Below are 24,178 nucleotides of genomic sequence, written 5' to 3'. Positions count from 1 at the left end.
ATAACGGAGGATAAGGTAGACCTCCAACCAACCATCCATCCCCACCCCATTGACAATCCGAATAAGTCAGCATAGAACACTTATCGGTGCTAAATTAGATTTATCATAGAACCTATTCAGGTCATAAAGATACAGATCTTTGCTATGGCGATGCATGGCTATTAATTGTTTAATGAATAAGGGTGCATTAGACATCTGGATCCAGTAGACCAACAATTTATAGCTGGATCAGGACCAACAAATATTGCAATAATTATGTACCAAAGTACTAAACCATTTCGCTACCGAGTTCTCATAGCCAACTCATCATAGTGGATCAAGTCGATTCAACGCTATCCCGACACCACAACTTTGTCGCCTTGCAATAACCAATTGAATTTTATTTGAAAAGTCAACAAAATAATTTTCTTTAATAAAATTTTATTAAGGTACTTAATTTCTATATATTTTGTATTAAGTCTATCCAATTAGCTTTTGATTTTATTAAATTGTTAAAAACGGTGTAAATTTAAAAAATTGTAAAAAATGGTAATTTTTGGATATTAATGTTCATTTTAGGATTAAAATGAAGGGATTAATGGACTCTATTTTCGTTTAATTCTAAACACACCAGTTCCTCATTGATTTAGTTCATTTGTTTTGCACGTTCGAATGCGCTCCTTGAAATAATAAGTCTTTGAATCTGTGATGTTCCTTCATAAATCTGGAAGATCTTTGCATCTCTCATGAGCTTCTCTACTGGATATTCGGAATTGAATCCATTTCCACCAAAGATTTGTACTGCATCAGATGCAATCTTGTTTGCTTGATCAGCGGCAAAGCATTTGGCAATAGATGCTTCATATGAGTTGCGTCTACCTTGATCAACCTCCCATGCTGCACGCCAGTAAGCCAATCTGGAAAGTTCAACACCGATTGCCATGTCAGCCAACATGAATTGAACAGCTTGATGATTTGCAATTGGAACTCCGAATGTCTTTCGTTCCATTGAATATTTAAGAGCTTCATCATATGCTCTTTGTGCCAATCCAGTAGCACCAGCGGCAACTGGTGGACGTGTCAAATCAAATGTACCCATGGCAATCTTAAATCCAGCTCCTTCACCGACCAAAACATTTTCTTTTGGAATTCTGACATCCTCAAATGTAATTCCACGTGTGTCACTTGCACGTTGTCCCATATTAATCTCTTTACGTCCTGGTGTTACACCTGGCCAGTCACGTTCAACAATGAATCCTGTAAATGCTTTTGATGCTGGTGCTTTTGGATCATCTGAAGTTCTTGCAAGAACGAAATACCAATTGGCAACTCCACCATTTGTGATCCACATCTTTTGTCCATTAAGGATATATTCATCACCTTTCTTAACTGCACGAGATTTGATGCCATTAACATCTGATCCAGCAACTGGTTCAGTGACACAGTATGCAGCAAGAAGTGGTTCTTCAATAAGACGTCCAAGATATTTCTTTTGTTGCTCCTTTGATCCAGCAAGGATGACAGGTGTCTGACCAAGACCTAGAATTTAAGATATTATTATAAATTGAACATTATTTCTTGTCTTTAAGCTTCGCCCATTTTTCAGACTGTTTTATAAATTAGAATCGCCCAAAAATCTAGCATTGGCAAAACGTGAGTGTGATCTCGTGTCAGACTAGTCAAAAATCTGGCACCAGGTTAAAGTCACGGTGGCTAAGTGCCAAATTTTTAATGGATTAGCCAAATAATGCTGTTCAAGTTAGAAGTGAAAGAGGAATAGTAATAGAAAAGCAATGTGACACCAGGGAAGGTCCACCAAACATCTTCTCCCCTGAAAATGTCCCTTGTATGAGCGCAGATGTTAGGTTCGATTCCCGCTTGGGACTAAAAACTGCTAATCGAGATATGAAGAATCTTGATCAACTAACCTGTAGCTTCAAGTGCTGTTTGGATTCCAGTGCAACCCCATGCGAGCTCCTCAGCCATCAAGCAACTTGTGAAGACATCCAATTTGTGACCTCCGCAGTGCTAAAATATGAATAATTACAAAAGTACTCGTTCTTATCGAGTGACTTCAGAAGTCCCAGCGATCAGTAATAGATTAATAGTCACTTCCTGACCTAAAAACCAAGATCCAGTAAGATCCTGGTCACTTCCGACCTAAAAACCAAGATCCAGTAAGATCCAAGTCACTTCCAGACCTAAACCAAGATCCAGTAAGATCCTGGTCACTTCCTGACCTAAAACCAAGATCCAGTGATCCAGGTCATCCAGACCTGATCCAGTAAGATCCATCACTTCCAGACCTAAGAAACCAAGATACAGGTAACTGCCAGGTTCGATTCCCGCTTGGGACTAAAAATTTTCTAATCGAGATATAACGAAGAATTAAAACTTGATGTAAAAATATCGAACTAACCTGTAGCTTCAAGTGCTGTTTGGATTCCAGTGCAACCCCATGCGAGCTCCTCAGCCATCAAGCAACTTGTGAAGACATCCAATTTGTGACCTCCGCAGTGCTAAAACATGGAAAAAAATTAGAATTTTATTACAATAATAAGATTTACTGTATAGAATAGTATTAGACAGTGGTCCAGCTAGTTAGAATATTAGAAATCTAGTTCCTTACCTCTGGAATTCCATGATTAATCAATCCAAGTTCCCATGCCTTCTTCACCAAATCCCATGGATATTCACCAGTTTTATCATACTTTGGAGCTGCTGGTGCGATTTCTTCACGAGCAAATTTCCTTGCTAATGCTTGTAGCTCTTTTTGCTCATCAGATAGAGCAAACCATGGTCCACGCGACTCTTCATTTAAGAGACGAGATGATGTTGAAAAGGCACGAACCGAAATTGGTCGAATGAATGATGAAATCTGAAATGGAAAGTTGTTTTTGTTTTTTATTCATAATGTTTTGGTCCAGAAAATTGTTGTAAAGTTTCTAAATTTAAATTTAAATTTTTAGTAATTTTGCCTGATATTTTGATGCATTTTTAATGACTCTTGGTCATAATTTTAAATTTTAGGATAATTTTCATGTAAATTTTCGTGTTTTTTCTAGAATAATCTCAGAAACAGGTTTGATATACAAATTAACATCCAATCTTGTTTACATCTTACATATTTTTACAAAATATTCAATTTTTAACTCATAAATAAGTTCACATAATCGGCAAACACACGAATGACTTAGAAAAATAAAATAGGAAAAAGTGAACATGAAAATTGGACTTTGAGCCGCGATCGACTGTGTACACGGAATCTTATCTCATATAAAACGTCAATTCAAAACAAAACTTAGTACTTTGGATTAAGTTCTACTTTTTGGCTATCAAATGAGCTTAGCGTGCTTTTTATCTTAATTGGTTCATTATTTAGATAAAAAAAATTTAAACCCAAAATATGATTTTGGATTTTTTTTAATTGTTTTGTGTGTTTTTTTTTTCAAAACCGGAATTTTTTTATCAATAAATCCAAAATGATTTCCTTCACTTACCTTAGACAATGCCATGACTTGTAATCAGTACTATTTTATCAAAATTACACCAAAATATAATCAAAATATGAAGAGAATTTAAGAATTTTAATGTGATGTTGGTGACGATTAAGCTACGAATGAGAGTGAAATTGATGTTTTTTTTTGCTAGTTGTTAAAAACCCCTCAACAGCTCGAAGCATTGACTGAGAATGAGAGAGCAAAATGAGAGGATTAAATACAAAAGATTGAATGTGAAACTTGGTTTATTTTTAAAATGTATAGGTAGTTAATGATAAGATTATGAAATTATACCTTTGTACCTTTTCTTCCTTTTGCTAAATACTGACGATTAAAGGAATTAATGAATGACAAAGTGTGGCTAACGCACATGATCATTCCATACATGACACGAATACTAGCAAAAGTCTAAATCTTACTGAGTTGCTTGAATTTCATACTGATCCGATTATTTGCACTGATGTAGCGAAAAATCGGGCATCAGACTGGTGTAACTTAGACATGAGTAAGAGTTGCCAAATTCTCGGTCTCCTCATTTCATTCATCCAAACTGAGAATTTGGGAAACTTTAGACCTGGTGCATGAATCCTGTATATTTTCACACCTTATGCTATCCTCGTATGCTTACAGATCCAATTTTGAATTCAAAGAATTGCTTAAGTTTTATCAATTTAGCAAATTTTGTCATTTATTTATTTTTATCACAAATATATTCATTAAGTATTAAGTCACATTGATTATAAAGTCTCAAAGCTAAAAAAAGCCTTTCTGAAGATTACAAATTAAGTACATTATGAAATCATTTGCCTTGCTCTTTCAAAAGCATTTCTTGCAATAATCATTCTTTGAATTTGTGATGTTCCTTCATAAATCTGGAAGATCTTTGCATCTCTCATGAGCTTCTCTACTGGATAATCAGAATTGAATCCATTTCCACCGAAGATTTGTACTGCATCAGCTGCAATCTTGTTTGCTTGATCAGCGGCGAAGCATTTGGCAATTGATGCTTCATATGAGTTGCGTCTACCTTGATCGATTTCCCATGCTGCACGCCAGTAAGCTAATCTTGAAAGCTCAACACCGATTGCCATGTCAGCCAACATAAATTGAACAGCTTGATGATTTGCAATTGGAACTCCGAATGTCTTTCGTTCCATTGAATATTTGAGAGCTTCATCATATGCTCTTTGTGCCAATCCAGTAGCACCTGCAGCAGTTGGTGGACGTGTGAGATCGAAAGTGCCCATTGAAATTTTAAATCCAGAACCTTCACCAATCAAAACATTTTCTTTTGGAATTCTGACATCCTCGAATGTAACTCCACGTGTGTCACTTGCACGTTGTCCCATATTAATCTCTTTACGTCCTGGTGTCACACCTGGCCAATCACGTTCAACAATGAATCCTGTAAATGCTTTTGATGCTGGTGCTTTTGGATCATCTGAAGTTCTTGCAAGAACGAAATACCAATTGGCAACTCCGGCATTTGTAATCCACATTTTCTGTCCATTGAGGATATATTCATCACCTTTTTTAACAGCACGACACTTAAGTCCACCAACATCTGATCCAGCTGCTGGCTCTGTGACACAATAAGCTGCTAAAAGTGGTTCTTCGACAAGACGTCCGAGATATTTTTTCTGCTGTTCAGGTGATCCAAAAAGAATGACTGGCGTTTGTCCTAAGCCTGTATTTGTAAAGATTTTAGTAAAGATTTTAAGTTTGGGGGCTTGAGGGCTGGCGTTAAGAGACATTACCTGTTCCTTCAAGTGCTAATTCAATTCCAGTACAACCCCATGCAAGCTCTTCAACAATCAAGCAACTGTTGAATACACCTAAGTTATGACCACCACAGTGCTGTAATTAAGGGATGCATTTTTAATTTGAGATTCAGAAAATTTAAGCGAATTCTTCTGATTTCTCACCTCAGGAATTCCATGATTAATCAATCCAAGCTCCCATGCCTTTTTCAACAAATCCCATGGATATTCACCAGATTGATCATATTTTGCAGCTACTGGTGCAATTTCTTCGCGTGCGAATTTCCTCGCTAATGATTGCAATTCTTTTTGTTCATCAGACAAACCGAACCATGGTCCACGAGATTCGCCACTCAGCAAGCGAGATGATGTTGAAAATGCACGAATGGAAAAAGGTCGAATGAGTGAAGAAATCTGTTAAAAATAAATAAAAAAAAAATAAAAAAGTATGTCAGAATAAATTTGTTTTTGCACTGGAAAAACCTTTTTAAGTTGGTTGTAGGAAGCCATAAAGGAATTGATTGTAGATAACACTGAGTTACATAATAATAATTATTAAAAAATTACAGCTTTTTGGCAAGAATTTAAATTTTTTTTCTTATCTAAATCTTTTGATATTATAGTATGTAGCTATAAATAAACCAGATTGTTATCACTAGTTCGTATTCGAGAGTGACACAAATAGAACAAGCTCTGGAACTAGCCTGGCACCTGACTATTCCAAAAAACAGGACCAATGTCAGATTAAATCTCAATTGAGGCAAGAATTTATCTTATATGACCTAGTTTTAGAGATATTCTGACCTGGGTCTTTATTTTCAGCTGTTTCTACTCTCTGTACCTTCTAAGCTAGTGCCTTGATTTATTAAAAATCACAGATATCTTTTTTAAATGACACCAAAAATTTAACTAAATTTTGCATAATTTATATGAAAATTTGCAGAATTCTGCAGAATTTTTTGTCAGTTTCATTAATCACAAACTTTATATTAAAAATGATTAAGCTTTATTATATAGAGTCTCAGATCTAAGTCTAAAACTAAGACTTGTGTATACTATATATCAAGATAAGAAATTAAATCGAAGTCCTAGCAAAATCATATAAAATAAAGATAATATTTTACACTAAATTAATTAGATAAGATCCGATTTTTGGTGATTACTAAATAGCCCAGATACCGAGAATTCAATCGCCAAAAACTCGGACACCGATTTTATTGACTTTTTTTGGAAATTTGTCAAAATTTAAGGCATCTTTAACGGTAGAATAAGAATTTATTTTTGTGTAATCTAACTGATGTCAAGTAAGGGCTCTCGGTACCAAGAACTATATTTTTCTGACTCTGTCTCGGGAATTGCCGAATTATTCTTTTGTAGTCGTGTATCAGTCTTGGTCATGGCTTCGATCTTGGTTTAAGTCTACCTCCCGATCTCAGTCGTGGTTTCTGTACTATTCCAGATCCCGATCCCGATCTCGGGAGTTATATCACTAACTAAATATCTGGACTGTCCTTAAAATTTAGTTAATAATTTAATTAATGTCCGAAATATTATATTTATCAAAAACTGAACAAAATGAATTTTAAAATTGCTTCAAAATGTTAATTAGTCAAATTTAAATCTCCAAATGTCTATCTTACCTTAGACAACGCCATAATTTTAAAACCAACTTGATCAAAGTCTCACAATCAAATGAGCTCCCAATATTAATAATTACTTTAGCTCTCAGCACAAATTAAAAAAAAAACTGAAAATCAAATTTTTTCTCTTTTTATTAAACACTTCAAATGTTTTTCAATCAAAATTTTATTCTATATAAATACTTATGAGTTGAAAAATGAATTGAACTGAAAGTGAAACTGGATGTTTTTGTTTATGTTTTATTGTTTTAGTTGCAATGTTTTGAGATATTCTGAGGATTTAATATGTTAAATAACGTTATATGATTTCTTCTTAAATCTTCCATAGACATTTTTATTTATTTCAAAAATAATTCTAAAATTTGTTTAAGAATTCATTTGCTTTGCACGTTCAAAAGCATTTCTTGCAATAATCATTCTTTGAATTTGTGATGTTCCTTCATAAATTTGATAAATTTTTGCATCTCTCATGAGCTTCTCTACTGGATAATCAGAATTGAATCCATTTCCACCAAAGATTTGTACTGCATCAGATGCAATCTTGTTTGCTTGGTCAGCTGCGAAGCATTTGGCAATTGATGCTTCATATGAGTTGCGTCTGCCTTGATCGATTTCCCATGCTGCACGCCAGTAAGCTAATCTTGAAAGCTCAACACCGATTGCCATGTCAGCCAACATAAATTGAACAGCTTGATGATTTGCAATTGGAACTCCGAATGTCTTTCGTTCCATTGAATATTTAAGAGCTTCATCATATGCTCTTTGTGACAATCCTGTAGCACCAGCAGCAACAGGGGCTCTTGTCAAATCAAATGTACCCATGGCAATCTTAAATCCAGCTCCTTCTCCAATCAAAACATTTTCTTTTGGAATTCTGACATCCTCAAACGTAATTCCACGTGTGTCACTTGTACGTTGTCCCATGTTAATCTCTTTGCGTCCTGGAGTCACACCTGGCCAATCACGTTCAACAATGAATCCTGTAAATGCTTTTGATGCTGGTGCTTTTGGATCATCTGAAGTTCTTGCAAGAACGAAATACCAATTGGCAACTCCACCATTTGTGATCCACATCTTTTGTCCATTAAGGATGTATTCATCACCTTTCTTAACTGCACGAGATTTGATGCCATTAACATCTGATCCAGCAACTGGTTCAGTGACGGCATATGCAGCAACTAATGGTTGTTCAACAAGACGTCCAAGATACTTTTTCTGTTGTTCCTTTGAACCAAAAAGGGCGACAGGTGTCTGACCAAGACCTAAAAAAAAGATTAAGAAGTTTGTCGATAAATGGAACAACAGGTTTGCTTACCTGATGCTTCCATAGCTGTCTGGACACCACTACATGCATAAGCAATTTCTTCAGCCATTATACATGATGTCAGATTACTTAACTTATGTCCACCGCAATGCTATAAAAAAATTTAAATTAATTATCTAAGAAATTAGCCTTAACTATGATCTGGTACCTCAGGAATTGAGTGATTCATAAGTCCAATTTCCCAAGCCTTCTTGATAATCTCCCATGGATATTCTCCAGTTTGATCAAGTTTTGCAGCAACTGGAAGAATTTCTTCACGAGCAAATTTCCTTGCAAGTGCTTGAAGCTCTTTTTGTTCATCTGACAAGGCAAAGCATGGTCCACGAGATTCCTCGTTTAAGAGACGAGGTGAGGTTGAAAAGGCACGAACTGAAAGTGGCCGTAAAACCGATGTAATCTAAATAGACAAAGAAAAATGGCAAGAGATGTTTAAATTTTGAGTTGCAGATCCTCAAGTTTATCTGTTCTTAAACTGTTTAAATGCTTAATCAAAAAATAAAAACTCAAAAAACTAAAATAAATTGTTAAATCAAATAAACCACCTGTGATTATTGATCTATGGATTATAGATAAATAAATATTTTTGGAATTTTTAATTATAAACATCAAAAATAAGAAAATTGTCATAATCCCTTCCACTAGTCCTTGGCATAAGTTTATCAATTTTTGAGCTTTCATTTTATCAAAAAATTCGATATTTTTGGCCGCATTTAGAGGATTAAATTTATTATATAATTTTCAAAATTTAATTTTTTTTTGTCATTATAATTAAAAATTTTTAAATTTCAAATGTTTTCACTTTTTAAAAAATCTACAGTCAGGTTAATAAATAATTTATCATTCTTTATAATTTTAAACTCAAAGTTGACAAGTTTCAAAGATTAAAATGAATTAAATTTTGATTTTATAAATTGTAAATATTTATTTTTGAAAATTCCTGTTTTTTAACTTGCAAAAATTTCAAAATATTTTCAATTAAATAATATAAATTTGAAGCAAAAATGTTAAATTAAATTTCAAAAATTAAAGTTAAATTCTTATAACAATTTGTTTTTTTTTTTTTTTTTTCTTTTACCTTAGACAAAGCCATAACACAGAACCGACTCTATGAAAACTCTACTATCAAATGAATCTAATGCAAGAATAAAGATATGAAAAAAATTGAGTTTTGATAAAGGTTCGTTCATTTGTTGCGTCACTCATAAAACTCCTCATTCCCTTTTAACCGCATAGATTGATACATAATAAGCATATGACCCTTAAGAGACTGTTTGGAAATCATATATTGCTTGATAAAGGAAGGAAAGGCTTTACAATTTTGTTAAGGGATTCACATTGTGGATGTCAGTGTTGGGAAAGAATTCCAAGCTTATTACACCATTCTTAATTCGAATCCGTAAGAGAAAAAACGCCGTGGAGCTCCAAAATCTACATAACAGTGATGAAATAATGTAAGCTCAGCATGCGGACAGAGAATTTATACAAACTAGCTGAAATAGCCAGCAACAGACCCATACAAGCAAAGAGCATGCTGTCATGGTTCAAAAAAACCATTACAATACCTTAAAGTAGTCTCTGTGCCTGTTAGGGAGAGGAGGACGAATTAAGCGAGTTCCACATAGGATATTCCATTATACTCAAATTCCTATAATGACGATGTCGTTAGAGATGGCTATGAACTTGGCATCGGTAATTGGCAAGCGATTGTCAGCGATAGATCCAGTTTCAGACACAAACTAAGAAAAACCGTGGATCACAATTGATCTGTACAGCTAGAAAAGTAAATAAGTAAGTCATATCCACACTGACTCTTCTGAAAAGTGAACGTAAAAAGCTAACGAACCCAAAAGATTGCAATTATCTTTGTGATAAGGAAAAAAATATTTTTTTTTTTTTTGTGTAAAAAATCCCTACTGATATTTTTCAATTAGTGTTTATATCAGTGGTGGACAACCTGTTTGCCGCAAAAAAAAAATTTAAAGTGCCATTAAGTGTTTCCATTTTTTGTATAGGCTTAGCACTAAGTGTGCAGTGAAAAATAAAAATTTTAGGGCTTATATAAAATGAATTTGACTTTAATCGGCTAATAATGTGTAAGTTGCGATATTTAACGAGTTTTTCAATTTTTTTAAACCAATTCTAAACTAGTAATGAAATGGGTCACGGACCATAAGAACATTGACACCATACATTGATCTGTAGGAAAATATGAAAGCTTTTTTTTTGAAATTTCTCGACACTGGAAGGACCAATTAAGATGCAGTTTTCATTGGTGGATTGGAATTTTCAGGCACAGATGTTAGGATCTAGAATACATTTGATGATTCCTCAAATGTAATCCAGCGAGTCAAAAATAATGATTTCACTGAAAACTTAAATTTAAAATTTGAATGTGAATATGAAAATTTCAAAAAATAAATTTATAAAATATTTAAAATTGTCTTAATTTTAATAAATTTGAAATAATTTTGAAAAAGGTTTTTTTTTAAATTTGTATTAAAACTATATATTCATATTAGTAAAATTAACAAAGATAATAAAATATTTAAATTTTAATTCATTTTTAAAATTGAAATTTTGTTAAAAACAGTTTTTTAATTCAAAATTTTATCAAGTTTAATTTAAATTTTCAAAAATTATATCTCAAAAAACGAACATTTATTAAAATTCAAAAATATATGAAAATTTCAAAACAATCTCATTTTTTTTAAATTACAATATAATTGCGAATAATTAATTAAAAATTTCTAAAATAATGAATGAAATTAAAAATAATTTTAAAATAACAAAGTTAAATTTATATTTAAAATGCCAAGAAGAAGAACATGCGACAGTGATAAAGAAAGGCTGACTTTGTAACATCTCAAAGGTCGAATTTTGTGTATTTCAATATTAATGCTTGGTGCATTAACCTCAATTTAAAGATAACTAAGTCAAACCTACTTGTGGCACGAAAAAACTGTGACTAATTAACCTTAAATTTAGATGTAGACATATTTAAAATATGGAGATACGGGACAGGGGGTTGAGTTCCTGTAATTAAGCTGTCTGGTAATATTAATCTTGGATCAAATGATTTTATCTTGAAGTTGCAATTTCTAAAGTATTTGATAGAAAATGGTTAAATAACAGAAATCCATTATTTGTTCACAACATTTTTCATGGAAAACTTGAACATTCTAAACTGTTTCCATATCCAATGCCATTTAATGATGAACAAGTTGCAATGATCAACAAGACTATTTGTTGATCCGAGTATGATATTAGTGATCAGAAATGGGTAAGTTGTAATAGCAAAGTTTGTAAATTAAGTACTCAAAAATTGCGTTTTTCCCCAAACGTAATGCTTTTTTAATTAAAGAGAATGTCAATGTTTCAGTTTGTAAATCAATGCTGTCTGGTAATATTAATCTTGATCAAATGATTTTTATCTTGAAGTTGCAATTTCTAAAATATTTGCATCGATAAGTGCTTGGTATATTTATGATGAAACAATTCAAATTCATTGGTGGTATGGGATTGTTGCTGGTGTTGAAAGATTCTTAAGAGATTTAAAGATATACTGAATATATGAAGGTGGAAATGATATTTTAAAACTATTTGTTGAACTTACCCGCATGTAATATGCAGTAAATCATTTAAAGCATGTCCATAAAGCACATCAAAAATCCAGTGTTGAGACACATGATTGTGTTCAAGTTAATATGAGAAAAATTAAAAGTCCAGAATTTAATGAAAATTTTAAAAGAATGCCGCAAAGAATTCTTGTCATGCAAAGGATGTGGTACAGATGCATCCTGTTGGATTTTGAAAATATTTTATCAGTTTTTATAATTAATTTTTAGTAAAATTTCTCACCTTTTTGTGTAATTATTTGATTTATGTTTTATTAGTTATACTTAAATTAATAATTTAAGTCGCAGATCCTAAATATATGATGATATTTTATAAATAATATTTTAGAAAGTAATTTCGTATTTTTGCATCAGCTCCTTAACCCATTTGACTATTTCTGGATCTTTTGATTTATTTTCTATTGCTAAATCATGTATATTCTTGTTTAATGTTGTTAATTTAGTTAAATATTTAACCTGATCATCTTTATTGCTGATGTAAATTTGAATTTGTGACCATGTAAATTCGGCGATTTCTTTGACATTATAGTAAGTAGCATCGTGTAAAATGTGAAACCCGTCAATACAATAATTGTTAATAAAATCTAAAATTTCAGCAGAATTGAAAATTGTTGGAATTTTTTGCCAAAGATATTTGTGAACTTCTAAGTTTTTATTATCAATTACTGCATTTTGTAACATGTTTTGTTTATCATTATCCAAATGTTTCAAAAAGGATTTTCGTTCATCTACTTTTGTAATATTTTCCAGCTCTTCAATTAAAAATTTCATTATGTGATGGTCTGAAAGGCATGCCGCAAGATTAATTAAACTGTATCCTCTCTCATCAGCTTCTCGAAGTATTTCCAAAAATTCATCATCAGAATTGCAAGAATTTCGAAATATTTGCCGCAAAATTTGATGAGTTTTTACTTCTTTTGATGAAATTGCAGCTCTGTGAAGTAAATTCTGTCCACGATATCCTTTTGATCTCAAAATTTCTTGATAATCTTTTCTGTTTTCTTTGAATTTGTTTATTGTAAACTCAATTATGTCCGAATTGTTACAATTCACAAGAAGATGAATGTAATTGTTACCATTTCTGTTCTTTTCTAGGAACAAATTTTTCAGTTTATCTTTATTTTGATAACTTTCTTTTAATTTTTCCCATAAAATTTGATGATTTTCTATTTTTTGATCTGCAATAAACAGCATCAAGTCCTTCAGAGATTCAACAGGAATCGTTCTATTATTGAATAACTTAATTCTATCCTCAAATAATTCAACAGAATTGGCTATGCTAATCCATTCCAAGCTTAAAATTGCTTTTTCTTCTTTTGATAGTTCCTCAAATTTTAAATCTTTTTTCATGATTTCATCACATTTGTTGTCTTCAAATCCATTACTATTTAACACTTTCTTGACTTTATTCCATGTCAGTTCCTTGATTTCTTTTGTGTTTTTATCAATTACGTTTAAAAGTACATTACATCCATAATTATCAAGATGTTTAATGAATTGCAAAATTTCAGATGAATCAAAATGAATTTCAAGAATTTCCCAAAGTGTTTCATGAAGTTCCAAACATGTATTGTGGTGTGCTGCTGATTGTAACAAATTTCGACTAGCAAATCCTAATGATCTTAACCACTTTCTTATCTCCTCGCGAGATGCTAAACTATTTAATTCAGTAATCATAAATTGAAAAATTTCTCCAGTTGAAAATATAGCAACAAGATGAAAAACATTATCGCTATTGTCATCAACTTCTCGGAGTATTTCCAAAAATTTATCGTCAGAATTGCAAGAATTTCGAAATATTTGCCACAAAGTTTGATGAGTTTTTACTTCTTTTGATGAAACTGCAGCTCTGTGAAGTAAATTTCGTATGCAAAATCCTCTTGATCTCAACATTTCTTGATAATGCGAATCGATCAGATTTTCTTTAATTTTTTGTAATGTAAACTCGATCACTTCTGCAGTATTCCAAATCACAAGAAGATGAATGTAATTGTTACCATTTTGGTCCTTATCTAGGAACAAATTTTTAAGTTTTTCTTTACTTTTGCAATTTTCTATCAAGTTCTCCCATAAAATTTGATGATTTTCTATTTTATAATCTGCCATGAACAATTCCAATTCCTTAAGAGATGTAACATCAATCGTTCGGTTATTGAATACCTGAATTCTATCCTCAAATAATTCAACAGAATTTGTGATTTGAATCCATTCCAAACTTAAAATTGCTTTTTCTTCTTTTGATAGGTCAATCAATTTTAAATTTTTTTTCATGATTTCATCACATTTTGCGTCCTCAAATCCATTACTATTTAACACTTTCTTGACTTTATTCCATGTCAGTTCTTTGATTTCTTTTGTGTTTTTATTTATTACATTTAATAGCATATTACATCCAAAATCATCACGATGTTTAATAAATTGCAAAATTTCAGACGCATCAAAATATTTTTCAAGAGCTTCCCAAAGAATTTCATGAAGTTCCAAACATGTATTTTGTTGTGCTGCAGATTGTAACAAATTTCGATTCGCATATCCTAATGATCTTAACCACTTTCTTATCTCCTCGCGAGATGCAAAACTATTTAATTCAATAATCATAAATTGAAAAATTTCACCAGTAGAAAATGTAGTCACAAGATTTAAAATATTAGAGCCATCATCATCAACTTCTTGAAGTATTTCTAAAAATTTATCGTCAGAATTGCAAGAATTTCGAAATATTTGCCACAAAGTTTGATGAGTTTTTACTTCTTTTGATGAAACTGCAGCTCTGTGAAGTAAATTTCTTCCTTGTTGACCTTTTGATCTTAAAATTTCTTGACAATCTGAATCGTTGAGAATTTCCTTAATTTTTTGTAATGTATACTCGATCACTTCTGCTGTATTCCAAATCACAAGAAGATGAATGTAATTGTTACCACAGATGTCCTTTTCAAGGATAAATTTTTCAGTTTATCTTTATTTTTGTAATTTTTTATCAAGTTTTCCCATAAAATTTGATGATTTTCTATTTTTTGATCTGCAATAAACAGCATCAAGTCCTCCAGAGATTCAACAGAAATCGTTCTATTATTGATTAACTTAATTCTATCCTCAAAAATTCAACAGAATTTGTGATTTGAATCCATTCCAAATTTAAAAGTATTTTTCTTCTTTTTTAATTCATTAAATTTTAATCCTTTTTTCATGATTTCATCACATTTTGTGTCTTCGTATCCATTACTATTTATCATTTTCTTGACTTTATTCCATGTCAGTTCCTTGATTTCTTTCGTATTTTTAACAATTATATTTAAGAGTAAATTATGTCCCAAGTCATCAAAATGTTTAATAAATAACAAAATTTCAGATGAATCAAAATAAATTTCAAGAATTTTCCAAAGTGTTTCATGAAGTTCCAAACATTCATTTGCCACTGGTGATTGTAACAAATTTCGACTCATAAATCCTAATGATCTTAACAACTTCCTTATCTCCTCACGAGATGCAAAACTATTTAATTCAGTAATCATAAATTGAAAAATTTCCCCAGTTGAAAATACAGTCACAAGATGAAAAACATTAGATCCATCATCATCAGCTTCTCGAAGTATTTCCAAAAATTCATCATCAGAATTGCAAGAATCTCGAAATATTTGCCACAAAGTTTGATTGGTTTTTACTTCTTTTGATTCAACTGCAGCTAAGTGAAGTAAATTTCGTCCATAATGACCTTTTGATCTTAAAATTTCTTGATAATCTGAATCGTTGAGATTTTCTTCAAACTTTTGTAATGTAAACTCGATCACTTCTGCTGTATTCCAAATCACAAGATTTTGAATAAAATTATTGCCATCTTGAATTTTAATGTCCAGCAATTGTTTTAATTCTTCTTTAATTTTAAAAGCTTCCAACAAGACCTTCCATAACAGCATATGAAAGTCAGTGTCTTTATTAAATGATGCAACAAGCAAAGGAGTAATTTCATTATTGAGCGATTTCTGGGTGAACAAATTACAAAGCTTTGGAACTGAATTGTGTTTTTCAAACAATTTCCACACAATTTCCATTTTTTCTTTATCACTCATGCACAGATGCATCACGTTTACTTGGCCTTTATTTGATTGCGATATCAATTCTAAGATTTCAGGTTCTGATATAATTTCATTTATAAATTTGAATATAATGTCGAACTTTACGAAAATCTTGTTCAATTATGAATAAAACCAAGAATATACTTTTCCCATTGTCGTCAAGAGCAATCTCTTTTAATTCAGTTTTGTTCATCTTTTTACTTAATTGATCGAGAAAATTATTTAAATATTTTTCATCAAGTGATGACTTAATTAAGTGCTTAATAATTTGATTTTTTAAAATAAAACTCTTTAAACTTGATTTATCCAAATGATTAATCATATAATCTTGAAATTCTGTGAATAAGTCAGTCTGACTGACGATTAAGCTGATGATCTTCTGATTTTGGCTTAAAATTGTTTGAACATCCTTACTTCTTTTCTTATCTTTGAATAGTATCATTATAAATATTTCCAGATTTAAACAATTTTCTTCAAATAATTCAGCCAAATTCTTTATATTTCCGACTTTTTTAAAAAACGGTTCAGCAAATTTTGATAAATGTTTGTTAACAATTTTTGATATTGAGGCATCATCAAAACCTTCATTTAAAAACATTCGAATGACTTGAAATTGTTGTCCTGTCAAAAAATAGATGAAATTTTGACAGAAATCATTTGTGATTAATTTCGATCTATTTTGTTTTAAAATGTCAATAAAAAAGACAGCAACAAAATACTCGCGGAAGGTTTCATGTGTAAATAAGTAGGAATCACCAATTTTAATTATAAATCCACAACTAATGATTTGTTCATCACAACATCTTCTATTTGAGTCATCATCTTCGAGTTCAAGATTGCTAAATGATTTCTGATTTGGAAAATAACTATTAAGTGCAAAGTATTTATGAAGATCAAAGAAATTCATCATTAATTGTTGAAAATGTACATTATCTTCTTTTCTTAAACCACCTTTTCTATTTGACCATCTTGTGTATTGGATGGAAACAAACTTTCCATAAATAGTAAGATAAGTAATTACAAAAACATCATCTTTGAATTCTTCATAAACATCAGCAATCATTTTGAAAAATTGTGGAGATCCAATCAAGCGATTTCTATTTCGAAGAATCTTTTTGACTAATTTATATGCTTTATTGTGGCAGTTTTGAGTCTTTTTTTGCTCATCTGGTCTTAAATCACACAATTTTAACTTAACTGCTAACATATTAATGAGTTCAGACTGTGTTAATGGCTCCAATTTATAAATTGTATCAATATTTAATTTAGTCGACAAATCAGCTTCAAATAAGTCACGTGATGTGATCAGGAGCTGAATTCCTGCATGTTCTTTGATTGAATTAGTCATGACAAGCATAAATGATGCAAAGTCCGGTGCAATTTCATCAAAAGCGTCAAAAAGAATTGAAACTTTTCCATTTTTATAAAGATTTAAGAACATTCTGATTTCAAATTGATTTAATGACTTTAATACGCAATTGGTCATGAAGTCTTTTAGATCAGGAACATTGGCATACGATTTAAACTCTTTCAAGAAGTGCTTCAGATCAACATAAGATATCCATCGATTAGAATTACTTAAATCATTTGCAATATTCTTCATTGTCCAACTTTTGCCAGTTCCAGCATTGTCGGATATTAAAATGAATTTTTTACCTTCAATGTCTTTAATTAGATCTTTTTGTGACAAATTCTTTGGTCTTTCAGATTCTTTAGAATTTAATTGTTTCTTGATCAATTGTCTTGGTGTAAATAAAGCTTTAAAGTTGTCATCAAGTGTAACAAATTTCAAATTTATCGACATTTCTGATTTTTCAAGTAACAAATTCAATTGCTGATCATCAAAAACTTGCGTAAAATCACCAATTGAAATCAGCTGATTTAAAGTCATTGCAGAATTTCCTTGAAAATTAATTTTGGTCTCAAGCAATTTTTGCTGTGTCTCAACTGTTAAGTCATTCCATGAGAAGTCAATTTTGACTCGATTATGTTTAACATCTTTTGATGTTAAATAATTAGATATTTTATTATAGTGATTATCATTTTTAATTAAGAAAATAAACTTGTTTGTATTATTTTTTGCAACAACTTTTTTTACATTTACATCCATTCCTTCCGTACAGTCCACAAAAACATTCAATTTTGAATTCTGACTGAGAATTTCTTTGTAATCTTTTAAAATGTCCTCAAAACTATTGAAATTTGAAGGAACAAAGATATTCTTAGAATTCAACAATTTTGCATCCTTTTTCTCAATATAACTGTAAATATTTGTAAATAGGAGATGTGGGACATTTGTTGAAATAATTGTGACGTCATTTTCTATATTTAAATTCTTGGGTTCCAATAATTTATAATCCAAAGATTTAATTTCTTTTAAGAATCTGAAAGTTCTATTTAATTGTTGAATCTTTTCACGATTTTCAAGGTTGAAGCTTTCCAAATCAGGAATAACATAATTATCCATAAAATCAAAAAGTTTCTTATATTTCTTTTCCATTTGTTCAACCTTCTTAATTTTGTTGTCAAATTGAGCTTGAATATGTGGACCTCTTACAATCAATTCTGCAATGTGATCTTGAGCATCATACATTGTGTATACTGTAGAAATAATTGCATTGCAGTCCTTATCATCATTTTCTTGACTTTCTCCATCCTCATCATCATCTACTTGACTTTCTCCATCCTCTTCATCATCTCCTTGACTTTCTCCATCCTCATCATCATCTACTTGACTTTCTCCATCCTCTTCATCATCTCCTTGACTTTCTTCGTCGTTCTTGACTTTCCATTCATTATATTCCTCAACAATATCTTCAAACTCTTTCGATCTTACGGAATCATATTCAAAAAATGGACTGTCATTATTTTGGTATACAAGACCCATGACAAAGTGACAAATTTCATGACTAATGACTCCTTTTATTTTTTGGTCTCTGTTTAATACTTTTGATGATTTTGCACCAATGAAAATCCATTTTAACTTGGGATATGTAACACCTAATGAGCTCTTGCTTCCTAGATCACTAAAGTAAGTCTATAAAAAAATAATAGTTTGGATTGCTTTTATCAAAATGAGTCCGGATCATCTGGCAAAAACTATGGATTCCATGGATTTTGTGGAATTTGTGGAATCCATTTAAAAATTTATGGAAATCATGGAATTTATGGATTTTTTGATGGAATCAATGGAATCTATGGATTGTGGATTATATTGAACTAATCATTTAAAATGATTTAAAGTTAAGAGTTTTTAGAAAATAGTTCCATGTATTCCGTACTCCATGGATTCCATAGATTCAATGGATTCCACAAATTCCAAAAGATTAACAAATTCTATGAATTCCACCAAAAAATCCATTAATTCCATGATTTCCAAAAATTTTTCCATGGATTCCACAAATTCCACAAAATCCATGGAATTCATAGTTTCTGCAAGATGATCCACTCCCGATTTACTCAAATCTACAAAGGTATTTCTATCGGAGGCAGTGCCTAGCAACTTTAAAAAAGGCAAAGGTTTTTTTGTTCTATATTTTTGGCAGTAATAGGTAAAACCTTTCCATACCACCTATCTGACAATTCCATTTACGACTTAATGTAAATGGGAAATTATATAGTTTAATTTGAATGTCCAGGTTCAAGTCTAAGAATGAAAATAATTTATTTTGTACTTTTTCAATAAGATACGTTTAGCATAGACAGTCACCTAAAGTATATGCAAATAGGGTGCTCAACTAAATGTTTCATTTCATGCTATTCAGAAGTCAGTTGGCTAATCAATTGTAATTCTTAGTCATTGTTTAGTCGACGCGTTATCGAATTGTACAGTTATCATACGCAACGTTATTATTAGTTATATGAGTGGTTTATGGAAATAAAGCTTATTATATATTTGATACATACATATATGTATATACTAGAATAATCTACCACCAAGCATGACGAATTTAACGATTAGTTGGGCTTCTAAAAATATTTGGTAAATAGCATGTTTTGAACGGAATGACATACAGAAGAGCAGAAGAACAGAAGGACAAATGACCTGAATAATATTAATAAAATTTTGGCATATAACTTAAATAATAAAAATCTCTATGATAACTATGCATAATAACGGACCAATGTTGATACCGCTTCGAAAACAAAAGAATGACAAAGAATTACTGTTTGAATGACAAAGAAGTCTTGCTACATGCTATTTCGCCACAGCATGAATTGTCCTTAGGCAACTGACTATGCTATATAGAAATTACGAACATAAAGTTCGCGTTTTCTACATATTAATTTCAAAAGACTCAAAACCTAAAGGAACCTAATTTATGTCTTGTTCCAGATGAATGCAGATTAATTGACAAAAACAATTGAACTGTTTTTATTTTTAATTTTTCCGCACATTTTGTAAAAGGAAAACTTAATGTTTTTAAAATAACATGAAAAATCATATAATTCAATAGCTTATTATATCAGTTGATACGTTATTTTCTGATATGATTATAGTGGACAAGATTAAATACAATAGCCATAATTAAAACTTTTAAAACTTACCGATTCATCTTCAAAATCAAATATTATTTTCAAATTATTGCACTGTGCTGCTACATCTATCAATTTACTCCCAAATCTAGTATTGTAAATATCGTTGTACCAGCTTCTGATTTTATTGCTATATTCACGTTTTGTTGGATTTGAAATATTCTTATTGAGTATGAATGAGCATGTTTCCAAAAGTAAAATATTTCTTGATTCAATTGGAAGTGAAGTTTCAGCATTATCTCGTCTTTGATTGTTGGCTGCTTTTGTAGATGCTTCTTTGTCATTTTCATCCGAAAGTTTTTCATTTGCGTCATCAAATTCAACTCCACCATATCCATTTGATTGTAAAAAGTAAAGAATTTCGAATTTTTTGCAGCATAAAGCATGATACAATGCAGTGCAGTTATTGGTGTTGAATCCAAATTTAAGTCTAGGATTACTTTTAATGAATATTTCAACACTTTTCTTGTCATCAGCTTTAATGGCTGAATGAAAGTTAGTTCTTGCATTAATAATTGTTTTAAGATTAATGTCAGTAACAGCATCAACATCAAGCTTATTTGGAAATGGATAGTCACAATCCAATAGCTTACACACGACATCCAATTGATTTGTATTAAATGCAGTTGTAGAAATCATAAGTTGATGATCATATGGCAGTTGCTGTATCCATTCCATGCAATGATTAGTCAAGAAATCAACAATATCTTTTTTTGAATTTTTTACAGCCAAATATAAAATTGATGTTTCAGTTTCATGACTGTTTATATTATTTACGTCATCTGGTGATACATTGTCTGATTGTGCTATGTATGAAACTTCTGTTAAACATTTCACAGCTTCATTTGTCATAGATTCTTCAACATTATCAAGCCATATGTTTAATGCAGCTACAATGTCATCGACTGATCCTTTTATTGCACATTTTTGAATTAATTCCTTATAAAAGTTCTCAGGAAAATTAAAAATCCTTAATAATCTTAAAATTAAGGAAGATCCAGGAATTTGAGGCAATTTTTCAAGAAATTTAAGTTGCAAATTTTTTGCATTGTCGGATTTGATGAATTTAAAGAATGGCAAGCAGTTATCAAAATTATCAACGTCAGGCTGTATTTCAAGTTTCTGATTTTCATTTTTATAATAAACTCTTGAGTCATTTCCATTTTTTGATGATAACACCAACACTAATGGACGATTTTTATTGAATTTTATGAGGATTGACTCTAACACATCAAAACGATCAGATTTGTCAGTTATTTCATCATCACATTCAACAATAAAAACGAATAAATTTTTATATTGCTTTTTATTATATATATAAGAAATTTCAGAAATTAAGTCCACGAAAGTCCATTCAGATGTAAATTTTAACACTCTACAACGCAATTTTTGATTCTCATTTAAATTTTCATATTCTGTCTTTGTATAACTAATGATATATTCCTTATTATACTCCATTTTAATTTTAATTTCACAATTTTACGATTTTCATAATTTCCACGATAAATCGATCAGTTCAAATGCAAACATTCAAGTTTAAATTGTTCAATGTTTCTTAGTTAGCACTTTTAATACCGCAAATGTACGTAATAAACTTTAGAAATATTAAAATTTAAAATTTTAATTTTGCACAAAATTTTGATAAGTTTTTTTCATCATCAGCAAGATGTCTACACTACTACTAACGTTTTTGATGATCGCATATTTCTAAACACTTTTAAATATTTAAAATTCACTATTTTAGCCTTGTGAGTTTCTCCAAAATATTTTAACTACAAAATGTCGTCTTAATAAACTCTCAGCTTATAGAATCTATCTTAATATATAATAGAATAGTACGCAATAAGTTCGTATAACAAGTTATCCACATATAACAAATTCAAATAATTTTTTTTCGTTTTGCTTCTACTAATCTGATTAGGTGCAAAACTGCAGAGTCGAAGAAAAAAAATGCTGTTTTGTTTAGGCTGTTATAAAATCGGAAGTCTACTCTCTCTGAAAAATATAATTTAATAATCCAAACCGTTATGTGGTTTGAATTATGAAAATACGTTAAATGATATTTGGGAAGTACCCTGGATCCTACTGGATTCTGTTTTGTGGATCAGAAGGTGACTTGGATCTTACTGGATCTTGCTTTGTGGGTCTAGATGTGACCTAGATCCTATTAGGTCTCGTTTTGTAGGTCGGGAACTGATTTATTAATCCATTACTGATCGCTGGGACAAAAATGCGCTGAAGTGACTCGATAAGAACGAGTACTTTTGTACTCATCATCATGAGCCCACATAGCCAAAATGACACAAATGGAAGATCAATGTAATACCTAAAAAACTTCCATGTACGATACTTAAGGATAATACATGTATCGTCCAAAGAACGTTATTGTCGTTCAGTATGTAAGATTTTTTGGATGATTTAATGGAACGTTAATGTATTACATGAATGGAACGTTAATGTATTACATGAAAGGAACATTTATGTATTACATGAATGGAACATCAATGTAATACATTAATGTATTACGAATGTACTACTTATGTAATACTTTTCTATGGTTCTACATGGAAGAATAAAATCAATTTTTTTGTTAATTAATGAAAATTGCGAAGACAACACTTTATTTAACATTAATTTTACAATTTCAAATTTCAAAAATAATTCAATAAGTTCACCATTCAATACATCAATTATCACTAAAAAGAGAAAAAAGAATAAAAAAAATTAATGTTTTAACTCACAAAATGACAAACCTACAAAAAAAATTAATTAATTTCCTGGAAAAAAGAATAGTTAGATTAAAGAGATATTAAAAGATCTGAAAAACGATAGAAAGAAGAGGAAACAGACCAAAATTAATATAATTTATAAAATATTTCTAATACTTCAGAATTTTTAAAATTTTAAGTATTATAAGTAAATTTTACTTACCAAATTGATGATTTTTTGCTTCAAAAGTCACTTACCAAACAATATTAAGACTTAAAAACTTTTTAATCACTTAAAACACTTTTTAAAACAAATTTTTTCACAGCACATTTTTCATATTTTTATGTAAACAAATAACTGAAAGTGGGAAAAATTGCAAAATTGCTCTTAATTGTCTGACTGGACAAAAAAAAATTCAATAGTACATGTATGGAATACATTTGGACTATACATGGATAATCCATTTATGTTATACATACGTATTACAAAGATGTACTATTTTAGGATAGTACATAGATCTTCCATAAATGTCAACGGAATATTTATGGAATATTTTGGTTATGTGGAGTAGAGCATTTTTTGTTGAAGATAACTAACGGCACGCATTTATTTTTAGAAGCAAAGTTATTTATATTACTCGATTTTTTTCAGTTCGTTATCTGACTCACAATTCTGATTGTGTATTTCCATTGGAGGTGTATGAACATCTTCTTCTAGCATTCTCATTTCGTATATTTGATGAATTTTAATATTTTTATTTAAAATAGGTTGAAATATTTGATTAATAAAATATATCGCTACAAAAACTTCAACAAACATTAAATGCATTAAATCATATTCAGTAGAATCGATGAAAATTAAGCCATAACATTGAATAAGGTTTATATTAACATTATCATGATTTTTAACAAAATGTCTAATAAATAACAATTTAAATCAATTATCATTGCATATACTTGCTAATAATCATATAAAATAACTTTTAACATGTTATGATCTGGTACAGCATATTGACTTAATGA

At 30.6% G+C, this 24,178-nt stretch overlaps 4 protein-coding genes across 4 annotated transcripts; all 4 read right to left on the bottom strand.

Annotated features, from left to right (window-relative positions):
- Positions 1–400: 400 nt before the first annotated feature.
- LOC139097065 (medium-chain specific acyl-CoA dehydrogenase, mitochondrial-like) lies at positions 401–3,617 on the bottom strand. Its single transcript, XM_070648828.1, has 4 exons — positions 3,480–3,617; positions 2,609–2,857; positions 2,399–2,498; positions 401–1,518 (listed from the first exon to the last, which is right to left on the bottom strand). The coding sequence occupies exons 1-4, from the start codon at positions 3,492–3,494 to the stop codon at positions 626–628; spliced, it is 1,257 nt and encodes a 418-aa protein (XP_070504929.1). The 5' UTR covers positions 3,495–3,617; the 3' UTR covers positions 401–625.
- Positions 3,618–4,135: 518 nt separating this feature from the next.
- On the bottom strand, positions 4,136–7,005 carry LOC139097074 (medium-chain specific acyl-CoA dehydrogenase, mitochondrial-like). Its single transcript, XM_070648837.1, has 4 exons — positions 6,880–7,005; positions 5,405–5,653; positions 5,237–5,336; positions 4,136–5,166 (listed from the first exon to the last, which is right to left on the bottom strand). Exons 1-4 carry the CDS (start codon positions 6,892–6,894, stop codon positions 4,271–4,273), a joined length of 1,260 nt encoding a protein of 419 aa, XP_070504938.1. The 5' UTR covers positions 6,895–7,005; the 3' UTR covers positions 4,136–4,270.
- Positions 7,006–7,185: 180 nt separating this feature from the next.
- Positions 7,186–9,345, bottom strand: LOC139097002 (medium-chain specific acyl-CoA dehydrogenase, mitochondrial-like). The gene is made up of 4 exons (XM_070648762.1): positions 9,279–9,345; positions 8,352–8,600; positions 8,195–8,294; positions 7,186–8,141 (listed from the first exon to the last, which is right to left on the bottom strand). The coding sequence occupies exons 1-4, from the start codon at positions 9,291–9,293 to the stop codon at positions 7,246–7,248; spliced, it is 1,260 nt and encodes a 419-aa protein (XP_070504863.1). The 5' UTR covers positions 9,294–9,345; the 3' UTR covers positions 7,186–7,245.
- Positions 9,346–12,887: 3,542 nt separating this feature from the next.
- LOC139097037 (uncharacterized) lies at positions 12,888–22,246 on the bottom strand. Its single transcript, XM_070648797.1, has 5 exons — positions 20,460–22,246; positions 16,326–18,948; positions 15,038–15,970; positions 13,079–14,717; positions 12,888–12,924 (listed from the first exon to the last, which is right to left on the bottom strand). The coding sequence occupies exons 1-5, from the start codon at positions 21,903–21,905 to the stop codon at positions 12,888–12,890; spliced, it is 6,678 nt and encodes a 2,225-aa protein (XP_070504898.1). The 5' UTR covers positions 21,906–22,246.
- Between the last annotated feature and the right edge of the window lie 1,932 nt (positions 22,247–24,178).

This window comes from Chironomus tepperi, unplaced genomic scaffold, assembly GCF_022539635.2.
Source record: "Chironomus tepperi strain 1889 unplaced genomic scaffold, CSIRO-AGI_Ctep_v1 contig_412, whole genome shotgun sequence".
Lineage (NCBI taxonomy): Eukaryota > Metazoa > Arthropoda > Insecta > Diptera > Chironomidae > Chironomus > Chironomus tepperi.
The sequence above is the reverse complement of the archived record's forward strand: the minus strand, read 5'-3'. Positions and strand labels throughout refer to the sequence as shown.